This window comes from Takifugu flavidus, chromosome 2 (genome assembly GCF_003711565.1).
Source record: "Takifugu flavidus isolate HTHZ2018 chromosome 2, ASM371156v2, whole genome shotgun sequence".
Taxonomy (NCBI): domain Eukaryota; kingdom Metazoa; phylum Chordata; class Actinopteri; order Tetraodontiformes; family Tetraodontidae; genus Takifugu; species Takifugu flavidus.
This window is the reverse complement of record NC_079521.1, coordinates 1331391-1352854: the sequence shown is the minus strand read 5'-3', so window position 1 is coordinate 1352854 and position 21464 is coordinate 1331391. Positions and strand designations below refer to the sequence as shown.

General features: G+C 49.1%; 1 protein-coding gene across 9 annotated transcripts in view; it reads right to left on the bottom strand.

The window, feature by feature from the left end:
* znf536 (zinc finger protein 536) overlaps positions 1-21464 on the bottom strand; it is a 140236-nt gene that overhangs the window by 35023 nt on the left and 83749 nt on the right. For 8 of the 9 annotated variants that reach the window (XM_057017010.1, XM_057017043.1, XM_057017018.1 and 5 more), the window contains one exon: positions 4861-5019. The exons of the other annotated variant lie outside the window; for it this stretch is intronic. In XM_057017010.1, the coding sequence (XP_056872990.1) occupies positions 4861-5019 (159 nt within the window). The remainder of the gene's footprint in view (positions 1-4860; positions 5020-21464) is intronic. 9 annotated transcript variants of the gene reach the window in all.

The following is a 21464-nucleotide window of genomic DNA, read 5'->3' as shown; positions in this document are numbered from 1 at the left end:
AGCAATGTGATTCACTGCAGGACAAACAGATCAAAGCAATTTATTTAATGGTAAGAGAGGGGTGAAGCTGTCGTGTAACATTTACATATATTTATTTATGTTCCGCATCCATATTCATGAATATTCCTGATAATGGTATAACTCCAGCATTATTCTGAATTATTCCAGAAGTGGATCTTCCATTGGAATGATACTCGGGGTTGAAATAGAACACATCCTGCAAGCAATTATAATAGGCTTGGAGTCTGAGCCAGATTTGGATTCATTAAACAATGAACGGAGCGGAAGAAAAATGCTAAGCTTGATTTCTTTTCAAACATATACATAAAAAGTTCCCAGGATAGAATTTCTTTTGGGGGGTTAACAGTGACGGGGTGAAAGAGAGGCAGATTGCTGGAATACGACATATGAAAGGAGAGATGAAGTTGTTTTTCTTGTGTCTGCAGATTTGTCTCCATCTCTTTCTGCTCTGTATATATAGACCGAGCATATAGGGCCACAAAATGTTTGGATTACACACACGGAAAACATTCCATAAAGGGAAAAAAGGCATTGTTACGCAAGGCTGGTTTGAATGATTTAAGTCGGGCTGTGTAGTAAATCATGGATATAATTAGCAAATGGCATACTGCTCAAGTAATTTATCATTATTTAGAGGGCACCATTCCAGAAAAAGACTCTGCGATCTGCAGACCTACTGCAGAGTCCTCAAATCCGGGGCTGCAAACACCAACTCGATACAATATTGATACAGGCGAGGGACCCACGGGGAGGGGGCACAAAAGAAAATTGAAGGTGCAAATGTTTAAGGAGACAAGAGGCATTTCTTTGTCTCTCCTCAAATTATAGGACACAAAGGGCGGGTGTGGGGGTGGGGGGTGGGGGGGGGGGGGGTGGGGGGGGTAGGTGCCACTATACATAGAAAGGCAGTGATATGATATCTTTTCTCTTACACTTGAGTGGCTATGAGGCATAGAGTATATTTAAAATAAACCATAGCAGATGAGCTTTTAACCCAATAAGTGCTTCTCCTGTGAGCTGCCGAACAGAGGCTCGGTGCTGATTTAATAAGGAAACGTCCCTGATGCAAATGATCATTCTCAATTCCTCTAACTGGACAAAATGATATTCTAGGAGCCAAATTAGACAGAAATTAGACTGATCTGATCTTTTTCCTCCTCCTCTTCCCTTATAAGAGGTTGTTAATGTTCAGAATGTGGGGGGCACAGAATGATGAACCGTCTCCATGTCTAATAGGAGACAGGCAGCACCTATACGTCAGCCTCTATAAGGGGAGGGAGACAAACATTTGGCTAAGATCAGGTTTCTGTTAGCACCTAGCCTTCACCTAGCACAGGTCAGAGAGTCGACACGAGCATGTCCTGCACCAGATTAGATCTAAATGTGTGGGCGCCAGTGTGCAAACGCCTGTTTATGCGTGCGTGCAGGCCCGAGCCCGCCAGGACGCCGGTGTTTGTGTCTTCCAGGGCCATTTGGACCGGCTAAGACATCTGCTCCATCATACGTCAGGAGTCTGCTGTGACATCTGGGGAATATACTGTACCCTGCCTTGCAACATTACACACAATTTACTGCTAAAGGTCATTATGTACCCGTTAATCCACTTTTAATTGATATCAGTGCAAACAGCACAACCTCCCAGCCACATGACGGATCGCTGCTGCCACAAACGCAGAAAATGGCAATTTGGAGGTTGAAAATAGAATAGGGAACTTTTCGTTGCCTGTTTTCCTACCTGATTATTTTCTTAGGCATGCCGCTAGGGTGGCAAGCTGGAGGAAATGGCAGCGTTTTAGCATTAAACACGAATAAACCGACTTCACCTGTGTGCATGAGTAACGTGCGAGAGCGCCATGGAAACAACCATGTAAATACCCCAAACCATGGAGGCAGATAGGCAATTAAAATGGATTTAAAGCTTTGACATACTGGGAAATGGATTTCCACTTGGTCAGAGGGATGGAAAACAAAGCCATGTTGCACGTGTCCTCAGATGTGGACAGCAAGGTTGGACATCTGGTTCAAATTGCCGCTTTCGGCCAGTCCGGGTTAGCATCCCGCACTCACATAGCCGGCAGAGCTGCGCCAGACTGTTAGCGCGCAGCAGAAAACCAACGTGTTGGACTGGATTTGAAGCACCGGGCTAGCATACGCGGGCTTAACTCAAAATATATTGCAAACACTGTGGCCACTGTAATGAATTAAAGTGTCACCCAGTGCCACGCCGTGTCTCGCTGATGTGCTTTTAATTCTGTTTAAGGAACAATGGAGCTCTGTGCACGCAGGAGCGAGATGTATCAGGCTCGGGCGGCCTGGCAGCGGGATCAGCTCCTTTTAGTTTTTGGCCTTTTCACGGGATTTGCTGACAATGAAACCAAATGCAATTTTCAGGCCTTATCCTTTAAATAACAGGTTACAGCGGCGAATTACGGCTAATGTTATTGGGATTAGCGCCGCGACAGAGACGGAAATAATACGCGTGCGCTGCGTCGGTGCCAGGCGCACGGCAGCCGTTAAGTGCAGCCGGAGATGCTACGGTAGCGATAAGAAACAGTGTAAAAGGGGAGAAAAATGCATTAAGCGGGGGGGATTCTGATGTGAGAGATGGGGAGGATGATCACAGGTCCCTCTTGATTCATCTGGATTACAAGGTTAGGTTAAGGTTAAGTGACATGGCCAGGTTTATCTCCCCTCCTTCTCTTTTGTGTCTCCGTTTAAAGGTGAGCCGGCGCCTTTATTGGCTATGCAGCTCTGCCCGAAGTTATGTGTGGTGATTGTCAAGAGCAAGGACCTTTTTATTTTTTACACACAGCTGCTTACTGCTAAATAGTGCCTTGTCCAGAAGGGGACAATCTGGGCCTCTAATTGCTGTCACTGAAGCCTAGATTCATTATGTGACTTTCCCATTAAAATGTGAGCATTAATTTGTATAATGAAATATCACCCTCTGCAGTGTGTTCATTAGCTGTGGCCCCACACTGCAGCACCACAGTCGCACAATGTTAGCTACCTAGAAAGCTGTGGTTAATTTTGCTAATGGATATTTTCCCACTCACTGTTCAAGAGGAAATTAATACTGTAACATTAGCTCTTTAACTTTTAGAGAAATTTAAAGTCACTTCATTCCTTTCAAGCCGCTGTTAGCTGCTCATTAATCTCAGTGTCGCATTGCACAATGCCGCCTCGGCAGAAACGCCGTTGTGGCGTTCGCGTCGCATTAGGGTGAGGAGCGGCGGTGAATGTCTGCGCGCTGTCGCTAACGCACAGCCGGGATCTTTAGCCACAGCAAAAGTCATCTTGTGAACTTTTGCTGGGTGTAATCAAGATGTCACTGAGGAGCTGGTGTGATTAGGTTATGGGGATGATTTAAAGGCCACGTGTTGGGGACGCGTTCGATACGCCGACGCCGACGCCGCGATAAGCCCGCAGCCAGAGAAACATCCCTTTCCTTAAGACAACATCTTGGCTAACCTTTCCCACTTGTGCGCGGGGGCGCAGAGTGCTGAAGATTAAGGGGCTTCTTTTATTGTAGTTTTGACACTCCGATGGGTAAATCTAAAACACACTTTATAGAAGAGACGGGACGAGCTCGCTTAACTGTGTGTTTTCCGGCGTGATTGAATGCCCGGCCCGGGTTAAGGTCTCTGCCTCCTGTTCCACGATATATGGCCCTCATGGGTATCCTTACTGCGCTGCGTTAAAAAGGCATAACTCACCTCGGCTCGCCACTTGACTGATTCTGCATCGGAAGCCATTTTCAGCCCCCGCGCACTATTTAACTCATGGTCACGATTTAAAGATCCACATTATTAGAATATGGTGACAATGGTCCAAAGGTGGACGGAGACACATATATGAGGAAGCAGCCGCTACAGGCTGGAGAGGGAGATAAGGAGCGATAACTCAGGACGGAGGCCGTACAATAAATAAAGGATATTTTCAAACGGCTCACACACCCCCTAGACCAGGGGTGGGCAAATCCAGTCCTCGAGGGCCGTATCCAAGCCAGACTTTCTATCCTACAGGTAAACACTTTCACCTGGGGTTCCATTTACCTTGGTGAAAGCGTTTCCTGCCTGGTAGGATGTAAATACCGGCTTGAATTCAACCCTCGAGGACTGGATTTGACCTCCTCTGATGGACACGTCCAATCCATGAAGGCTGGTATCCAGGTTTTGTATCCTACCAGGGAGAAACCGCTTTCACCAAGGTAAATGAAACCCCAGGTGAAACTGTAGGACAGAAAGTCTGGCTTGGATACGGCCCTCGAGGACTGGATTTGCCCACCCCTGCCCTAGACGGACCTGGTGGAGCTGCTGGGGTTCTGGCTCTGGCCTCTGTCCACCCATCCCATCATTACTACACCTTTAACCCAACAAGAGGACAAGCGGGGTGTCACGGGAGCCCCGCTGGATGGGAGGTACGGGGGTGAGACGCCAAGACACCTCTCTCTCACGCATACCCCTGGTCTGTGGACAGACCCGCATTGTTTAGCGTCGGACGTTATTGAGGGTTAGCAAGTGTGAAATTGCCCTCTGGGTGATGTCATGGGAGGACTCGGGACCCTTGTTGTGTTAATTGGAGCTCAATGAAATGATGAGGATGAAGAGTCATTATAGCGGCCTTAAGACACAATGACACATTGTTTGGAGATGCACGCGATCTTTACAGCATCTACGGCGAGGGAGCAGCCTGCCCCAAAGGCCCAGAAATACTGCGTGGACCCGCGTTTAACGGAACCGGGTCAAAAAGGCAGAACAAACCCCAGAAAGAGGCGAATGGGAGTCGCTACCAGGGTGACCTGCCCCCGGCTGCAGCCACACCGGCGGGCGTACTGACCTGTGTGTATCCGCAGGTGGACCTTGAGGTGATGAGAGGTGCGGAAGGATTTGCCACAGTAGGGGCAGTCCTTGGGTGAGGAACCCAGGTTGCGCTCGCGATGTTGGGGCAAAGACGGCGGAGCGGCCCCCGACACCTTCGCCACGTCGTCCCCGAGATCTGCAGCATGCGAGAGGAGGAAATGACAAATGGAACCATGTCGGGCTTCACTTTTAACCCCCCTCCCCAACACACACACACACACACACACACACACACACACATTGTCTCTGATTGCCCCCCCCCACTCAAATGTGTGAATGCCACACAAAGTCAAATGCATCAAAGGGGTTCAGGGGCTGTTTCCCTCCCTGACAGAACGCTGACAGTTAATAAGCTTTTCTTTAGGAACACCACAGTCCTGAGATACCCCCCCCTTCCCTCACACACACACACACACACACACACACACACACATTCAAAAACCCTGAAAACTACCAAAGCCTCTCTTTTCTCCTCCTGCCCTTCCACCCACCCCCCCATCTTTCATATTATTATCACTCCCATTTAGCATATGCTGGATTGCAGTGCAAAAAAAAAGAAAAAAGAAGAATAAAAAGAATTAACAATGCTAAATAAGAGCGAGCGAACAAACAGCGGGGCCGGATTCGGCTGCGTCAGCAGCCGCGGATCTGCTCGCGTCTCTTCCTGTGACCTGATTTTGACAGCTACCTGTCAGAGATATGATAGGGTGATAACGGCTTTGACCCCACCCTCCGCACGCCACAAAAATGATGATGCACAGTCTAGTGAAAGAGCGGTCTGTTATCAACACCATCACCCCCCCAACCCCCCGCCCCCCCCCCATCCTGAATGAGAGTCGAAAATGACTGACGACAACCTGGGAATGTGTTGACAGCAGCATAATCTGAGGTGAAGGGTGGCGCCGCTGGATCGTGCGCGCCGGCCTTGTTGTTGCCGTGGTTAAGAGCCTGTGATGTGCTGACAACGTTTAGAGACCCCGGCAACACACTTAAGCCGAGAGAAACACACACTTCAAAAGTAACGCAAGCACACACCAGCTGCTTGATCCGTTTTGTCGCCTTGTAGCTGTTGAATTAAAAATATCTGCACCAGTTCCGGTGCCATTTGATGGACATCGCCGCGCGGGAAGTTCAGCACCAGCCCAGACTTTGAAGACTCTCCCATCGGGGGAAAATTTATATGGAAACACAAGCGAAGAAGCCCCCTCTGCTGTTCTTCTTTGTTGTGCGTTCTCTCTTTAATCTGGTGGAGAAGCTCCGGTTTAAAAAGGCGACTCGATGCATCAAAAGCTACGAGTTTTTAGCCAATAAATAGAATATTCCTGCGCTCAGAGGTCGTGCAGAACCGTCAAAAATGCTATTTCCTCTCTAATCCAACACGTGATTCGGCATGTGTGGGTCAAATGGGAGCAAAGCTCCGAACAGAGGGAGGAGAATCAAAATCAGGCTCAGGCGACCCCGCCACACACAATGAGCCACATTTTTAACAGTAGCCTAATCTTCCCGCCCCCGAACCCCACCAACTCAACCCATTCAGCCCCCCCCCCCAATCTTCCAGTCAAATAAGGGTTGGAGAATGGAAAGACCAAAGTCAGCAAGTCCGCTTCCATTCAGCGGAGGCTGCTATCAGGCCGACGGCTATTTACCACGAATGTAGCTAAAGGCAAACTCAGTGTTCCGCCTGTGACGGGCAAACGGGCCGAGGACGCGGCTCATTCCATCAACGTGACAGAGGTTTCGGATGTTGCCTTCAATTTAAAACCCGCTCTTAAAGAAAAGAGCGATTGGTTTTAAACAGAACTTGGACGTGGAGCATAAACGTACGGATTCTTGCACGGCATTAGCATGGGCTCGCTAAGCCGGCGCCACCCTGTCCTTGTGCGTTCCCTGCAGATAGCAGCTAAACGCCTGGGAGTGCGCACGGGTCCCTGGGAGCTGGGTTCAGGAGCGCACCATACTGTCACCAGCGTTGCTCCTCAGAAACATATTTAGTGCGGTCTACTGTACAGATCCCCTCTTTGGCAAAGCTTCCCCCGGATCATGTAGCAGACAGCGGCCCACCTGCCCGGCCCAGATGGGGTTAAAATTAAAAACCCAAAAACACAGATTAGAAGCAGGACCACACACACACACACACACACACACACACACACACACAACCTTATGTGTCAGGGTTAGGAGAGGAAGAGACGCTAGTATAGCAGCCCTCCAGTAATAGGTGGGCGACCCCAAACACACGTGCACACACGCCTACAGGCAAACAACAGAATACACCCCGTCACACGTGGCGAGCTATTAAGCATGCGGCCCGCTAACGACGGCCGCCGCTGACGGGGTGTCCGCCATGTCTGTCTTTAATCAGGTGACTGATCCGCAGCGTTTAATGCGGCTGTTCCAATTACTGTAAAAGTCATCCTGCTGCATATAACCACAAATATTGACATTTTATTGCACAACACATTTATGACATTTTGAAGGTCACCCTGTATATTAGGCATCACTGTTTACAGCTGGGGGGAGGGGGGGGCTACTGTTGACACTATAACTAGCCTTTATTTTTCATCTTTTTGCATTTTTAAAGGAAATTCTTTACAGGGTTTGTAATGTATTCTTTAAGACCCCAGATTTGAGGTTTGAAGGACGTTTTTGTGAGAGAAGAGAGAGAGGAAACAACAACGGCCGCTAATTTAGGAGATTCTGCATCAGTCGTGAGAAAAATCTGGCGAAATCCGGGAGAGTTGTAAAGTTCTGCCGATTAAATATGTGATGAAAAACACAACGATAACGAGGAGTTTTTACTAAACGCCCTTGTTATTTTGGAGAAAAAAAACCAGACGCTCGTTTGACATTTTCAGCCATTGATCATATTCGAATGTCAAACGCTGTTGCGCCACGAGACGGATCCTAATTTTCTGGCCCGCGAAAGAACAGAACTCATAGAAAAAATGAATCCAGGATCGCAGGTAGAGCAGCTTTTAATTAAAACAGCGCATCATGACATCGTCTCCCATCAAACAGCTTTATTGTTTCTGAATGTCCTCCCTCACCTCACAACTGTTACTGGTACAAGAGTATTGGGGGTGGGTGGGGGGGGGACATGTATAATTCAGCTAGATCTGATCTGAGACCAGCTACTTTCCCCTCTGCCTTTACTGGTGTCACAGCGGCGTAATGGAACATGCCAGAACAAAGGCTCTGAGATCAGATTGGAGCAGAGTTGAGCAGGCCATCTGGGAGGCAGGCTGAGTATCAGTCACTCTGCCTGCTGCCTGCTGTACTCACACTCCCCTTTGAGAAACAGAGTGTGAAAGTACAACTGTGTGTGTGTGTGTGTGTGTGTGTGTGTGTGAGGGAGAAACTCACTGACAAACACACATCACCAGGATCTTGCAATGAATCAAGCCATGCATCACCACCGTGGGGATACGCCACCAGGGTGGCCTCCATAACGGACTGACAAATAAATAAATTGATAAGGATTTTTGGTGCCTGCGCACGTGCGTCCGTGCTCGTGCGGGCGCCCGCGGGACCGCCGGGACTCTCTGAGCGCTCGCAACAGCCACACCCAGTTTAAAGGATTTGGAAAAAACAAAACAAAACAAGGAGAAATCATCAAGAGCAGCGGGATCGATCGTGCGTCTATATGATGCCAGTTCCTTAATGGGGCTCTTTCAATCACACTTTGCCGTCTAAATGTTCTGTGTGTTTGATTAGCGTCGTATCGCTTTCAGGAAATACAAGGAGGGGATAGCACATCAGTCATAAAGTCATAAAAACAGAGGATGTTTTTCTCTCCGTTGGCCATTATTGTAATGTGTCATGTGACTCAGGCGTCATGTGACTGCCGGCCTTTCCCTGTAGCCAAGTAAGCGCGTGTGTGTGTGTGTGTGTGCTTTTTGGGGAAAGAGGAGGCAGAGGCGGGTGTTTTTTTTTTTTTTCTGTATGGGAAGGGGGGGGCTGAAAAGGGGGGAGATATTAAGAGAGATTGGGCGAGAGCAAGTGTGGGAGGGAAAGAGTAAAATGTGGTGACATCATTTGAAAGGCATTAGGCTTTTAAAAATGCGCCCAGGGGGACTTGATTTCCTTACACCAGAGCAACACAACACCATCCGGCCTCGCTCTCCCTCTCTCTCTGTCTCTGTCACTCACACACACACACACACACACATGTCTCCCAAAGACCCCCCTTTTTTATTTGGACCACTGCCATCTTTGTGAGAGTCTGGTTTATGCGAGTTAATCAATTTGAGGTTTAGTTACACTGCTGATGCTAGCATTCCAGCCGCTGCTAAAACGCAATCTAAACTCGCAGAATTTATTAACTAAACACCAATTATCATTAAACACCGCCGCATTATCTCCCTCCTTTTACTACCTGACAAGGACTACTTAATGAAATTTTAGATTAAAGTTATGCATTCTGTGATTTACGGCCGTCGGAGCCGCGGCGCTCTTTTAGCGTGCAGATGTGTGGTATCTTTTTTTTTTTTTTTTTTCCCTTTTCTATAAAGACGTACACGTGGGATCTCTCGGGTCTCTAAGGAGTTGCAACAACCAGGTCTAGACCACGAAGAACAAGCAGGAAAGAGGAGGGTGGGGGGGGCTGCGCAGAGTTATTGTTGCACCGGCGACCCTGTCAAGCAACAGCAGCAACACCAGAGACCAAACCCAGAAAAATAGAAATAAAGGCAGCGCGGATTGTTTACCCACGCTAGGCCTGTGAGATGAAACCGGCGTTACATATAAGGTGGTGGGGTAAACAGGGGCACCAGATGTTCTTTGATGTTAATAATGGCATTTATTATTAATATTAATTAGATCGCGTTCAGCAATACATTTGGGCCATTTCCAAGTCAATTAAGCAAAATGGCATCCGGGAGGTGTTGAAATGCCGTTTTTAAGGCAGGTGCTGCGCAGCCCCTTATTAAAACATGTTCACAGCTCCCACAAAAACAAGCCATTTCCAGCACCGTTTTATTTATTTCCTCTTTGTTAACGCTTCTTTCCTCGTGAATAGCGGCGGTGGCCACCGTATCTCCAAAAACACATATGTCCACTTTAACTGCAGCCTATCTAATTAGAATATACAGGAAGTGCTGAATCCGGGGGTGCAAACATGTCGCGTCAGCATCAGAGCGACCCACTGTTTGTCCCACGCCGTTGAAAGACCCGGAATCCTCCTCGTCACTTTGTCTAATTTAACGCCCGGCGTTAAATCACATACATGCTAAACGCATGACCCGTTCCACGTATTTGAGTCGAGCCGTAGAGCAGGACAGGAGGTTCCTGATGCATCAGTACAAAGCAGATTCCAGCTTTACCAAAGCTAATTAGACAGAAAGAGCCAGAGGCCTCACACCAGGGAAGGGGGGGGGGGGGGGGGGGGGGGGGGTGGTTGTCTGTCTAATCTATACAATCCTCAGCTATATGTGCAAAGATTAAAGAAATAAATACATTGATATACAATGAATGAATATGACTACAGTGACTTACTACACCTCTCAGTCCTCGTGTGTGTGTGAGTGTGTGAGAGTGTGTGTGTGAGTGTGTGTGCACTTGTAGCCCTGCTTTTGGCAGCAGGCTCCACTATTTATTCCATCCAAAGCTGGTGGAGACACCAGCCTACAATGGTACATTAACAATCTGTGCGTTCATTTATCAGTGTGCACGATTTGGACTCTGCGTTCATGGCGCGCTGCACTTTTCATGGCTGAGAATTAATGAACAAGCCTCCCCTGCAACAAACATGCACCTGTGCTGCAGAGATGCTAATCACAAACATTTATATTTATTAGTGAACGCCTGCACTAAAAGTGTGTGTGGGGGGGGAGAGAGAGAGAGGAATAGGGGAGAGAGGGGAGAGAGGAGAGATGGGGAGAGAGAGGGGGAGAGGGGAGAGAGGAGGGGAGAGAGAGGGGGAGAGGGGAGAGAGAGAGGGAGAGAGGGGGAGAGAGAGAGAGGGGGAAGAGGGGAGAGAGGGGAGAGAGAGGGAGAAGGGAGAGAGAGAGAGGAATAGGGAGAGAGAGGGGAGAGAGGAGAGATGGGGAGAGAGAGAGAGAGGGGAGAGAGAGGAGGAGAGGGGAGAGGAGAGAGGGGAGGAGAGAGAGAGGAGGGGGAGAGAGAGGGGGAGAGGGGAGAGAGGGGAGAGAGAGGGAGGGAGGAGGAGAGGGGAGAGAGGGGGGGAGAGAGAGAGGGGGGGAGAGGGGAGGGGAGAGGGGGAGGGAGAGAGAGAGAGGGGGAGAGGGGGAGGGAGAGAGAGAGAGAGAGGAGAGGAGAGAGGGGAGAAAGAGGGGAGAGAGGAGTGGGAGAGAGAGAGAGGAGAAAGGGGAAGAGGGGAGAGAGAGGGGGGGAGAGAGAGAGGAGAGGGGGAGGGAGAGAGGAGGAGAGGGGGAGGGAGAGAGAGAGAGGAAGAAGGAGAGAGGGGGGAGAGTGGGAGGGAGAGAGATGGGGAGAGGGCAGGGAGAGAGAGAGAGGAATAGGGGAGAGATGGGGAGAGAGGAGGGGGAGAGAGAAAGAGGAAGAAGGAGAGAGGGGAGAGAGAGAAAGGAGGAGGGGAGAGATGAGGAGAGGGGATAGATGGGGGAGAAGGAAGAGAGAGGGGGAAGAGGGGAGAGATGGGGAGAGGGGAGAGATGGAGGAGAGAGAGGAGAGATGGAGGAGAAGGAAGAGAGAGGGGGAAGAGGGGAGAGATGGGGAGAGATGGGGAGAGGGGAGAGATGGGGAGAGGGGAGAGATGGGGGAAAGGGCAGGGAGAGAGAGAGAGGGGGAAGAGGGGAGAAAGAGGGGAGAGAGAGGAAGAAGGGAGAAATGGGGGAGGAGGGGAGAGAGCAATAGGGGAGAGATGGGGAGAGAGAGGAGGGAAGGAGAGAGGGGGAGGGAGGAAAATACTGTAGTTTTTTTCGTGCCTTGGAATGAACAGATCCTGCTTTCTGTGTCAGAATAATTGTATTTCTTGAAAGGCAGGTTGTTGAACTGTAACATTTACCTGCTGTATTTAAGCAGAATGACCTTCACGTTTTCTTAAACCATCAGCAGACACACACACACACACACACACCACACACACACACACCACACACACACGCCTGTCTTCACAATCCAGCCTAAAACACGAGCTGCTTGATACGGTTCCCCACAGGGTCACGCCCAACAGCCAGAGCCAGTTTGAGAGTGGTTCATGTTAATTTCTCTCACCAGTCATCCCAGCCTGATTCCTCTCTACGTGGCCTTTCTCTCCGCCTCTCCCCTTTCAGCCCGACAGAAGGTGGCTCTCTCCCTCAGTAAAGGCTATGCCTCTGCCCAGAGGAAGAGGAATGGTGCCATAAGTTTCTCCCTGGCACCGGCCCACCTTTGTTCCCCCCACTTCAATTCTGTTTCAGGCTTCAAAGAGCATTGGAAAAAGAAAACACACACACACACACAAACAAACACTCGATTACACACACACACACACACGTCTGAGGGAGCACTGATGTCTCACTAACTTTATCATTCTAGCAGGGTGATCATAGCCCTGTTGAGAGGCTGCGGATGATGCTTGAGGTAGGACGTGTGTGTGTGAGTGTGTGTTGGTGTGTGTCGTGTGGTGTGTGTGTGAGGTCCGACCATGTCTGCACGTATGCATGAGAGCACAAAAGGCAGATGGGGACAGAGGTGGGTGTCTTTAAGACACGGAGAGCAATTACTAATGGCTTTGTGTGTTTGTATACACACATACTTGCAAGCATGTGTGCGTGTGGGTGTGTGTGTGTGTGTGTTGTGCAATGTTGTAATAATCAGGGTGTATATTCATCATGTCCCCTCTCAGTCTGCTTTGGCAGGAAGTGGTGTGGTTACCATTAGTGAAGGATGACTAGGTCGCTGTCCCGTCTAGCGGGCTAACGCTGCTTTCTATGGATAGCTAAACGCAATGAGACGATCATGACGGACTCTTCGAGGACAAATGTAAAGGCAGATATGAGAAATATAAGATAAATGGCTGCAACTGGAATCAGAAGACACTGGTGGGGATGATGGGGAAGGCGCAGAAGAAGCGTGATGACGGAGAAAATAATGTAAACAAGGAAGGGAAGGGATCAACGAAAGCAACCGGGGGCTACGAAAGGTGGGAATGAAGGAAGAAGAGCGACGGTGTGCACGTGGGACGGCGAGCGGCTGACAGGCCCGCGTCCGAGCGGTCCTCTGTAGGCACCGCATACGTGGAACGGCGCCTTAAAATGACAACCGTCGCCGTTCCCCTTTAACACGGCGTAATGCTGCCATTGATTTGCTATTCATGCGCCTGCATGCTAAATCAACCGCAGGCACAATAGGCCAATCATCAAACCCATCTACAGTGGCAGCGCCCCATCCCGCCCTCCATCCACCTGGCACTGGCTGCTTCTATACTGTACCGGGGCATCAATGCTCTGCACACTGAAGCCATTAGTGGCGTTATTCTCCATCAATGAAAATGAATCAATTAAGCCTCATTAAGAGTGCATATTAAGCTGGAGTAATTATCGGGCGGGGAATGTGCAGTGATCAATAGCTGAGCAACATAAATGTGCACTTTAAGACATATATTACCACAAGGGGTGACGACTACTTTTAACAAGGCCACTGAGGAGGGGTTATTGAAGTGGGTAAATCTGCCTGACGCCATGCATACAGTGCGTGTGTGTGTGTGTGTGTGTGGGTAATGTGTGTAAAACTATTGCTTCTGCAACAGCCTTTTCAAGTAGTAAATTCAGAAACCAAGGACGTGTCAAGATTCCCTCTTCTGTGTCCAGTGTCTCAGAAAATGAAGTACAAAGATTTATATTGTTGCTGCAAACACCCCACAGGTGTGTGTGAGTGTGTGTGTGTGTGAGTGTGTGAGAGAGAGAAGGACGGTTATTTCTTTATTTTTAGGGAAAAAGGCCAATGCTCCGATGAAGGGAGCCTCGCCCTATCCTACCACTGTTCATTGATTTAATGGCTTATTGATTTATTTTCCCTTCACTTTAAAGCATATATTACATTTAAAAATAAGCCCAACAACTCCCGCCGGGGAACGCGAGCTCTTTGATTTCCCTTTCTTTTAATTTGCTCTTACGCTAACGTCGACTGCTGCCAATGCCAGGGCTCTGATGAATTGTTAAAAAAGAGAAAGACACAATGACAAGTTCCACTACGGGCCAACTCATTTATTCCCTGCTTTAGCGTCGCCCGAGCCTTTCAGACATATGTGTCTGGCATTTGTCGCCCAATAAATAAGTCCAAGCTTAAGCTATTTTTATCAAGCACGGGGACGTTTGTTCTTTATAAGTGATCATCAGTGTTTGGGGCGAATAGAATGGGAGTTAGAATCCTTTATCTTTTAGAGGCTCAACAACTCAAGACTAATTACAAATTAATCTGAATCTGGATATCTGCATGAGAGGGCCTAATAGGAACTTGTGATGTGCTCAGAAGAACTATCTGTTATATATTTATAGGGGAGCTCAACACATGAAGACAAAGAGGCCAAAACCCAAATAGGAGAGCGGCAAATAATTGCCTGCCTTCTATAACCAAGCAGCCACATCAAGGCGGAGGATTGTGGATATTAATAATTGATGGTGAACTTGATAAGACGGAGCCTGCTCAAGTTTTTCCTGGTGGAAGTTTGATGGCTGTTTTAGTTGTTCCGCCTCTTCGCTGGGTCTCAAGTGCTTTCACAGCACTTGTGAGGAAGGTCAAGTGGGCTTAGTGTTAGAAATAGAACACCAGTGCGTTAAAGCAAAGGGGCTCATTTTAACAGTATTTATCCACAATATGGGTGTGTGTGTGTGTCCGGGGGGGTCCACATGTGCACTACAATATCCCATATTTCCTTTTTTTTTATCTATAAAGAGCCGGGGTCACCTTGTGGGTCATTGTCTTCCCCCAGTGCACTTTGGTGCTGGCCAGGTTCCTACATTACCGTATTTTCTCGACTATAAGGCGCACCTAAAACGCTGAGATTTTCTCAAAAATCGACGGTGCGCCTTATAATATGGAACGCCTTGTTTGTGGACTGAGTTCCAAATTCTGCTGTGCGCCTTTGGTGGGTGCACTACTGTAAACGCTACGCCCAACGATTAGCGGCACACCTCCGCGTAAGGATCCCTAAAATGGCGCCGGTCAAGCGAGACGCGTATGAATGAGGCTTCCTTTAAACTGCAGGCCATCGGATATGCGGCTGAAAATGGCAATCAAGCAATCTTTTTTTTTGTTTTCGCTTTATGAGGAGGCGGCATCTCTCCATACGCACGAGGACAACTGTTGCGCAGCGGCTGCCCGCGGATAACCAGGAGAGGGCGGCCATGTTCCCTAACCCTAACCAGGAGAGGGCGGCCATCTTCCCTAACCCTAACCCTAACCAGGAGAGGGCGGCCATCTTCTCTAACCCTAACCCTAACCAGGAGAGGGCGGCCATCTTCTCTAACCCTAACCCTAACCAGGAGAGGGCGGCCATGTTCCCTAACCCTAACCCTAACCAGGAGAGGGTGGCCATCTTCCCTAACCCTAACCAGGAGAGGGCGGCCATCTTCCCTAACCCTAACCAGGATAGGGCGGCCATCTTCCCTAACCCTAACCCTAACCCTAACCAGGAGAGGGTGGCCATCTTCCCTAACCCTAACCCTAACCCTAACCAGGAGAGGGCGGCCATCTTCCCTAACCTAACCCTAACCAGGAGTGGGCGGCCATCTTCCCTAACCCTAACCAGGAGAGGGTGGCCATCTTCCCTAACCCTAACCCTAACCAGGAGAGGGCGGCCATCTTCCCTAACCCTAGCCCTAACCCTAACCAGGAGGGTGGCCATCTTCCCTAACCCTAACCCTAACCAGAAGAGGGCGGCCATCTTCCCAACCCTAACCCTAACCAGGAGAGGGTGGCCATCTTCCCTAACCCTAACCAGGAGAGGGCGGCCATCTTCCCTAACCCTAACCAGGAGAGGGTGGCCATCTTCCCTAACCCTAACCAGGAGAGGGTGGCCATCTTCCCTAACCCAAACCCTAACCAGGATAGGGCGGCCATCTTCCCTAACCCTAGCCCTAACCCTAACCAGGATAGGGCGGCCATCTTCCCTAACCCTAGCCCTAACCCTAACCAGGAGAGGGTGGCCATCTTCCCTAACCCAAACCCTAACCAGGATAGGGCGGCCATCTTCCCTAACCCTAGCCCTAACCCTAACCAGGATAGGGCGGCCATCTTCCCTAACCTAGCCCTAACTCTAACCAGGAGAGGGTGGCCATCTCCCTAACCCTAACCAGGAGAGGGCGGCCATCTTCCCTAACCCTAACCAGGAGAGGGCGGCCATCTTCCCTAACCCTAACCAGGATAGGGCGGCCATCTTCCTAACCCTAGCCCTAACCCTAACCAGGAGAGGGTGGCCATCTTCCCTAACCCTAGCCCTAACCCTAACCAGGAGAGGGTGGCCATCTTCCCTAACCCTAACCAGGAGAGGGTGGCCATCTTCCCTAACCCTAACCTTAACCAGGAGAGGGCGGCCATCTTCCCTAACCCTAACCAGGAGAGGGCGGCCATCTTTCCTAACCCTAACCCTAACCAGGAGAGGGCGGCCATCTTCCCTAACCCTAACCCTAACCAGGGTTTCGTCGTTCACCGTGGTTCTCGGCTGCCACGGACACGGACAGAGCGCTGGATGATGAAAGGCGAACACTCCTTCACAAAGACTATGAGGCAGCGGCGGGCAAGTTATGCCACCATATGTGGGTGGATTGTAGACGCAGGGGCTATGATACCGTCTTCATGTATTGTAAGAGCTTTTTGTTGGACATTGAAATAGTGCAGCTGTTTAATTCAGATGCAGAAGATGAAAACTTTGATGGTTTTGTGGCGGAAGAATGAATATTTTGTTCAATAAATGCGTTGAAACTTACTGTTTTACTTCCGTTGTCATTTTTTACTGTATGTTTCAGCATGTGCCTAATAATACGGTGCGCCTTAGTATGTTTTACATACAGAAATAGCACCCATAACTGAGACTGCGCCTTTTAATACAGTGCGCCTTATGGTCGTTAAAATACGGTGAGTCATTTTAGGCTAATTTGCAGAACTTGTCTCTTTCCTGCCGTCAGAGGTCCATTTTGAGGCAGGGTTTCACGTTGAGGGGGTTCAGATGGCGTGAGGTGAGCGCGCCTTGCCCACACAGGACGAGTGACGCGGTGTTTAAATTGTGCTGTCGAAACCGTGGCGGCGCTGCCCACAATCTTGGAATGCGCTGGGATTCTGACTTGACAGTGTGGTGGGTGCACGTTGACGTCCTGCTGGGGAAACGGGCTTTGATTTGCTGCCTGGTAGCGGGGCCGTGTCACTCACTATTACTCACACTGTCTCTACAGCGAGTGTCCTCAGGACTCCCCCCACCCTCTGGTCCCATGATAGGAAACCTCTGGGCGCCTTAAGTGTCGTTTAACTGCTTGCGGCACGAGTCAGCAGAGGAAATGGGTCATTAAATTCAACGAGCTGGGGCGAGCCCCCCGGCGCCCCAGATCTGTTTCCAATCAGATAGCCTTCTTTTACAGGAGAGACAGAAAGAAGCCCAAACACTGCAGCCCAGAGCAGATGTTAGCGTCAGTATGATCCAAGACGGGGATAATAAGGACCAGGACCCGTGTCCATTCAAGCATGGTCCTCCTAAAGGTGTGTTAGGGACCCGCTCCCACAGAGGATGTCCTTATTAGCACAGGTGCTAACAACAATAAATGCCTAAATCCAAATACCCTTCGGTAAAGGAGGATGTTAGACAGCGTTTAGCTCCTTTAACTGTTGCCTGAATATTTTTGGAGGCATTTTGAACGTTCCAGTTCCAACCAAACACCCCATAACCGTGAATAAACCCGCCTACTGGCTCGTTATTGATGCGTCGTCAGAATCTCTCCGGCTGCATCTGCCACTGATCTCATCCAGGAAAGCAAAGGGCAGACAGTTTGCAGGACGGTAAATACTGCAAATGTTACGTGGGGCGTGTCTTCCATTTGTCCTTTCAGAAGATGCCGACGTGCGATACACTGTGCCCCCCAACACACACACACACACACACACACATTCCTCCCTCTTTTGCCACCTCTGTTCTGGCAAAACACAGGACGAATGACTCGGGGAAAAAGACACACACTTGTTGCCTGGACTTTATCGCTACATTATTCTTGCAGGCTGTTCTCTTCATTTTAAGATAAATGTCTGATGTACATTTTGTGCACCTGTCGCCCCCCCTCCTCTTCCCCTTATGATAAGGGATTTCATTAACGTGAGAATGCTTGGGCTGAAAGGAACATAATTGGTTCAGTGTTGTTGTCCTCTCTGCTGCCGACGCCCTAATTTCCTCCTTGCTTTACTCTTGAGTGTTAAGTGATCATTATATCTACACGGGGGGCACCAAGGGTAAAATATTGACAAGCTGCGGTCAAGTTCACGCCAGACACGGAGGGCAGATGTGCGTCACTGAATGTAATGAAGCATATATAAAGAGAGAGGTATAAAAAGAAGCCAAACAAGAGAAGGAGGCGAGGAGGAAGGAGGGTTGAGGCAGGAAGACAGGTGCTGATAGACTGACAGCAGGGACAGGAAGTGATACGATCAATTTGAAAAGATCACAGATTCCAGTAATAATTTCAACGCTCGGTCCGATCCATCAGCTGCCGCCTCCTTCCCACCCCTGATGGATGACAGTATGTAAAAGATACATAATTTTTGGACTTGCCATTTACACAACATTGTACCTGAAAGCCGGGCAGCATAATAGACAGTTTAAAATGTCAGGGAACTAAGTAAGTAAGTGAGACAGGTCAGTCGGCGGAATTTTAATGAGAGGGCTCCGTCTAATGGCAGCAGCCTTGCAGCCTGGCTGACGACGGGCGGAGGGAGCACACGTGCACGTGCACATGCATTGTACGTGCTGACGAAAACACATATGTGCTGCTGCTCACATTTGCCATTTATGGAAAGAGGATGCCAGTAACCCCCGTATACATGAGAAACACCCTGAGCACACACACACACACACACACACACACGTGCACGTTAATGATCCCAGCTGTCTAAAAAATGCACAAAGTCGACGATGTCAGGATCAGTCCAATTAGTAAAAGATCCCCTTATTCACCCTTAATTTTTAATGACTGGAGTTGACCAGTCAGTCAAATCAATCTGGTCAGGGCGTGGCATCGCGGGGCGTTCAGTGGTCGTCTGGAAACGCATGTATAGGATTTACCTATCTATCTCCGCGCAGACCTGGCTGTTGAGCTGGAGCCAGCGCCACATGATTGTGTTAATTAATCTGCCATTGTGAGCGCGGGGAACAGCTGCACGGGCTCTTGTGGCTGCGTTGTCAAAGCAAAACAATGCAACGTTAAGCTTCCCCGCTGAATCTTCCATTACAAAGGTGCCGCAACAACAGGGCTAAAGTCATAAATCCACAGATCACTTTTTACCAGAACTAATGTCTGACCTTTAAAGCAAAATAGGGGGGCTGGTTTTTTTGATTTAAAAAAAAAAAAAAGGAGACTGGAGGCTTCATTTGGGTTTGAAATATGGTCAGATGTGTGATAGCAAGGAGCAGGTCCAGGTTTCCCCCCCCCTCCACTCAGTAAAACAAACACACCAAGGGTGGGGGGGTGGACAGAGGTACAAAATGAGCAAGAGAGATGAGAAAGACAGACAAACAGATGAGTGCTGGGAGCCACCAGCTGGGTGCTGGTATTTTAAAACAAAATGTCTAACACGATTAGCGGGGATTCATTGATCGGTGTTATGTGGCGTTAATTTAAACCTCGGAGAGAGGGAAGGTGAAAAGAAAGGAAAAAAAGCCCCAAAAAACAGAGCGAAAATCCTCGAAGAGCACAGCTCCCGTTTATGACACCTTAAAATACGATTCCGTGTCATAATGGAGAGTTTGAACGCGCGGCTTCATTTGCATGCATTTAATCTATAAGCGATTATATTTGACTGGAAACACTAAACTGAATGGATTACTTAATATAGCGCAGACAGCAACTATTTGGTTAAAACCTAAATCCTCTCATTATGGCAATAAGACCAAAATCTCACGTTCATTTATGAAACAACGTTGACCCAGGGAATATATAAATAAAATTAGGTAAACTGTGCTGACATCACAATTTATGCCTGCAATAACAGACTTCCCAAATAAATGCTTTAGCACCTCTAATCGAGTTCGCAAAATGTTCCACGAGACAACTATTTCGCCGCATTCATTACTGCTTCATTGAATTGCAATTCTATTGCTCAGAGAAATCACAGTGTTTGTCTTTATCGTGGCAGCCGCCTTCATCTTCCTTTCAGGGACTCCAAGAACCAGCGAGGAAGTGGGTGCTGGTGTGGCCCAACCGCTCGCTCTCTACGTTGAATGGCATGGCCTTGGTGCACGCTTGGCACTCCGAGAGAGATGGTGATGCACCCTGAAAAAATCATCAAGATGGTTGGCTCCCACCCCACTCTGCAGCCAAGCCCTTCTGTCTCGCAGAAAGCCCTCCAACAGCCCACTGAGCACACGAGACTGGAGGTAGAGGAGCCGCACCGGAGGCGAATCGCAGCCTTAAAGCGGGACGTGGAAGTGACGGGTTGTTTTCGTCTTGTTTAGAGGCTCGTGAGGGATGGTGGCACGCCGTGGAAACGAGATATTCCCTTCTCCCCGCGACACCGTCTCTCAATCTGCGCCCTGTTTCCGGCTGCCAAGCACCGAGTCAAACAGTGACACCGAATATGGCAGCGAATTCCCAATCAGTCGCCATACTGATAGACAACAAATGTCCTTTTTTTCCCTCCTTTTTTTCCTCCGGACACGCAGCTCCGGGAGGGAGGTTTGAATCCTTCCTAAACAAGCCGTGCAGTTTTGAAGGCGTGCAGATGGGAGCGCGTGACACGGCGCTAACTCCCGTGTCAGAAATTTCACTCGCAGGCAGCGTCTCACCTGTTCAACACGCCGGATTTGAGGAAGCCATCAAGATGCGGCATTTACCGCAACGCTGAGCAGCGGAGCGCACGCGATCAGAAGACGTGCACTTGCGCTTGACAACTCAACGGGACACTTGGGTACACTAGGATGTTGGTTTCCTCCACCAGGAGGAGAGGAGATCTCCTCGTTAGCTCCTCTCTGGTGGCTTTGTTCGTACGTAGCTTAAACGTTTGCTGTTGTGTTGGGTGTATCAAATTGGAAGAAAGATTTTTTTTTTCTTTTTTTTTCCTGTGGTAATGTGCTGTCGGCTCCCCGATTGTTGGAGTATAAAAATAATCGTCATGGAAATAGATCTCATTGACAACGTGCCATGTTCACACTGTGAGCAGCTTGTGCCTTGTGAACATAATCCAGAAATGTCCTCCAAAAACTTTCCTCCGCAAACTTTCAATCCTTCATCCCTTTTTCTGTCCTCCTCTCCAGAAGATGGAAAAGGGAGGATGCCAGAGGAAACAAAATCCCTTTATGTCAAGAACCAGCAAGAAAGGTAGAAAGGGAAGGGGGAGGGGGTTGGGCTCAAAGATCAGACCAGGACGGAGAAGGACAAACGACATAGAAAGGACAGAGGATTGTCCAAAACAGCTTTCCATATCCTT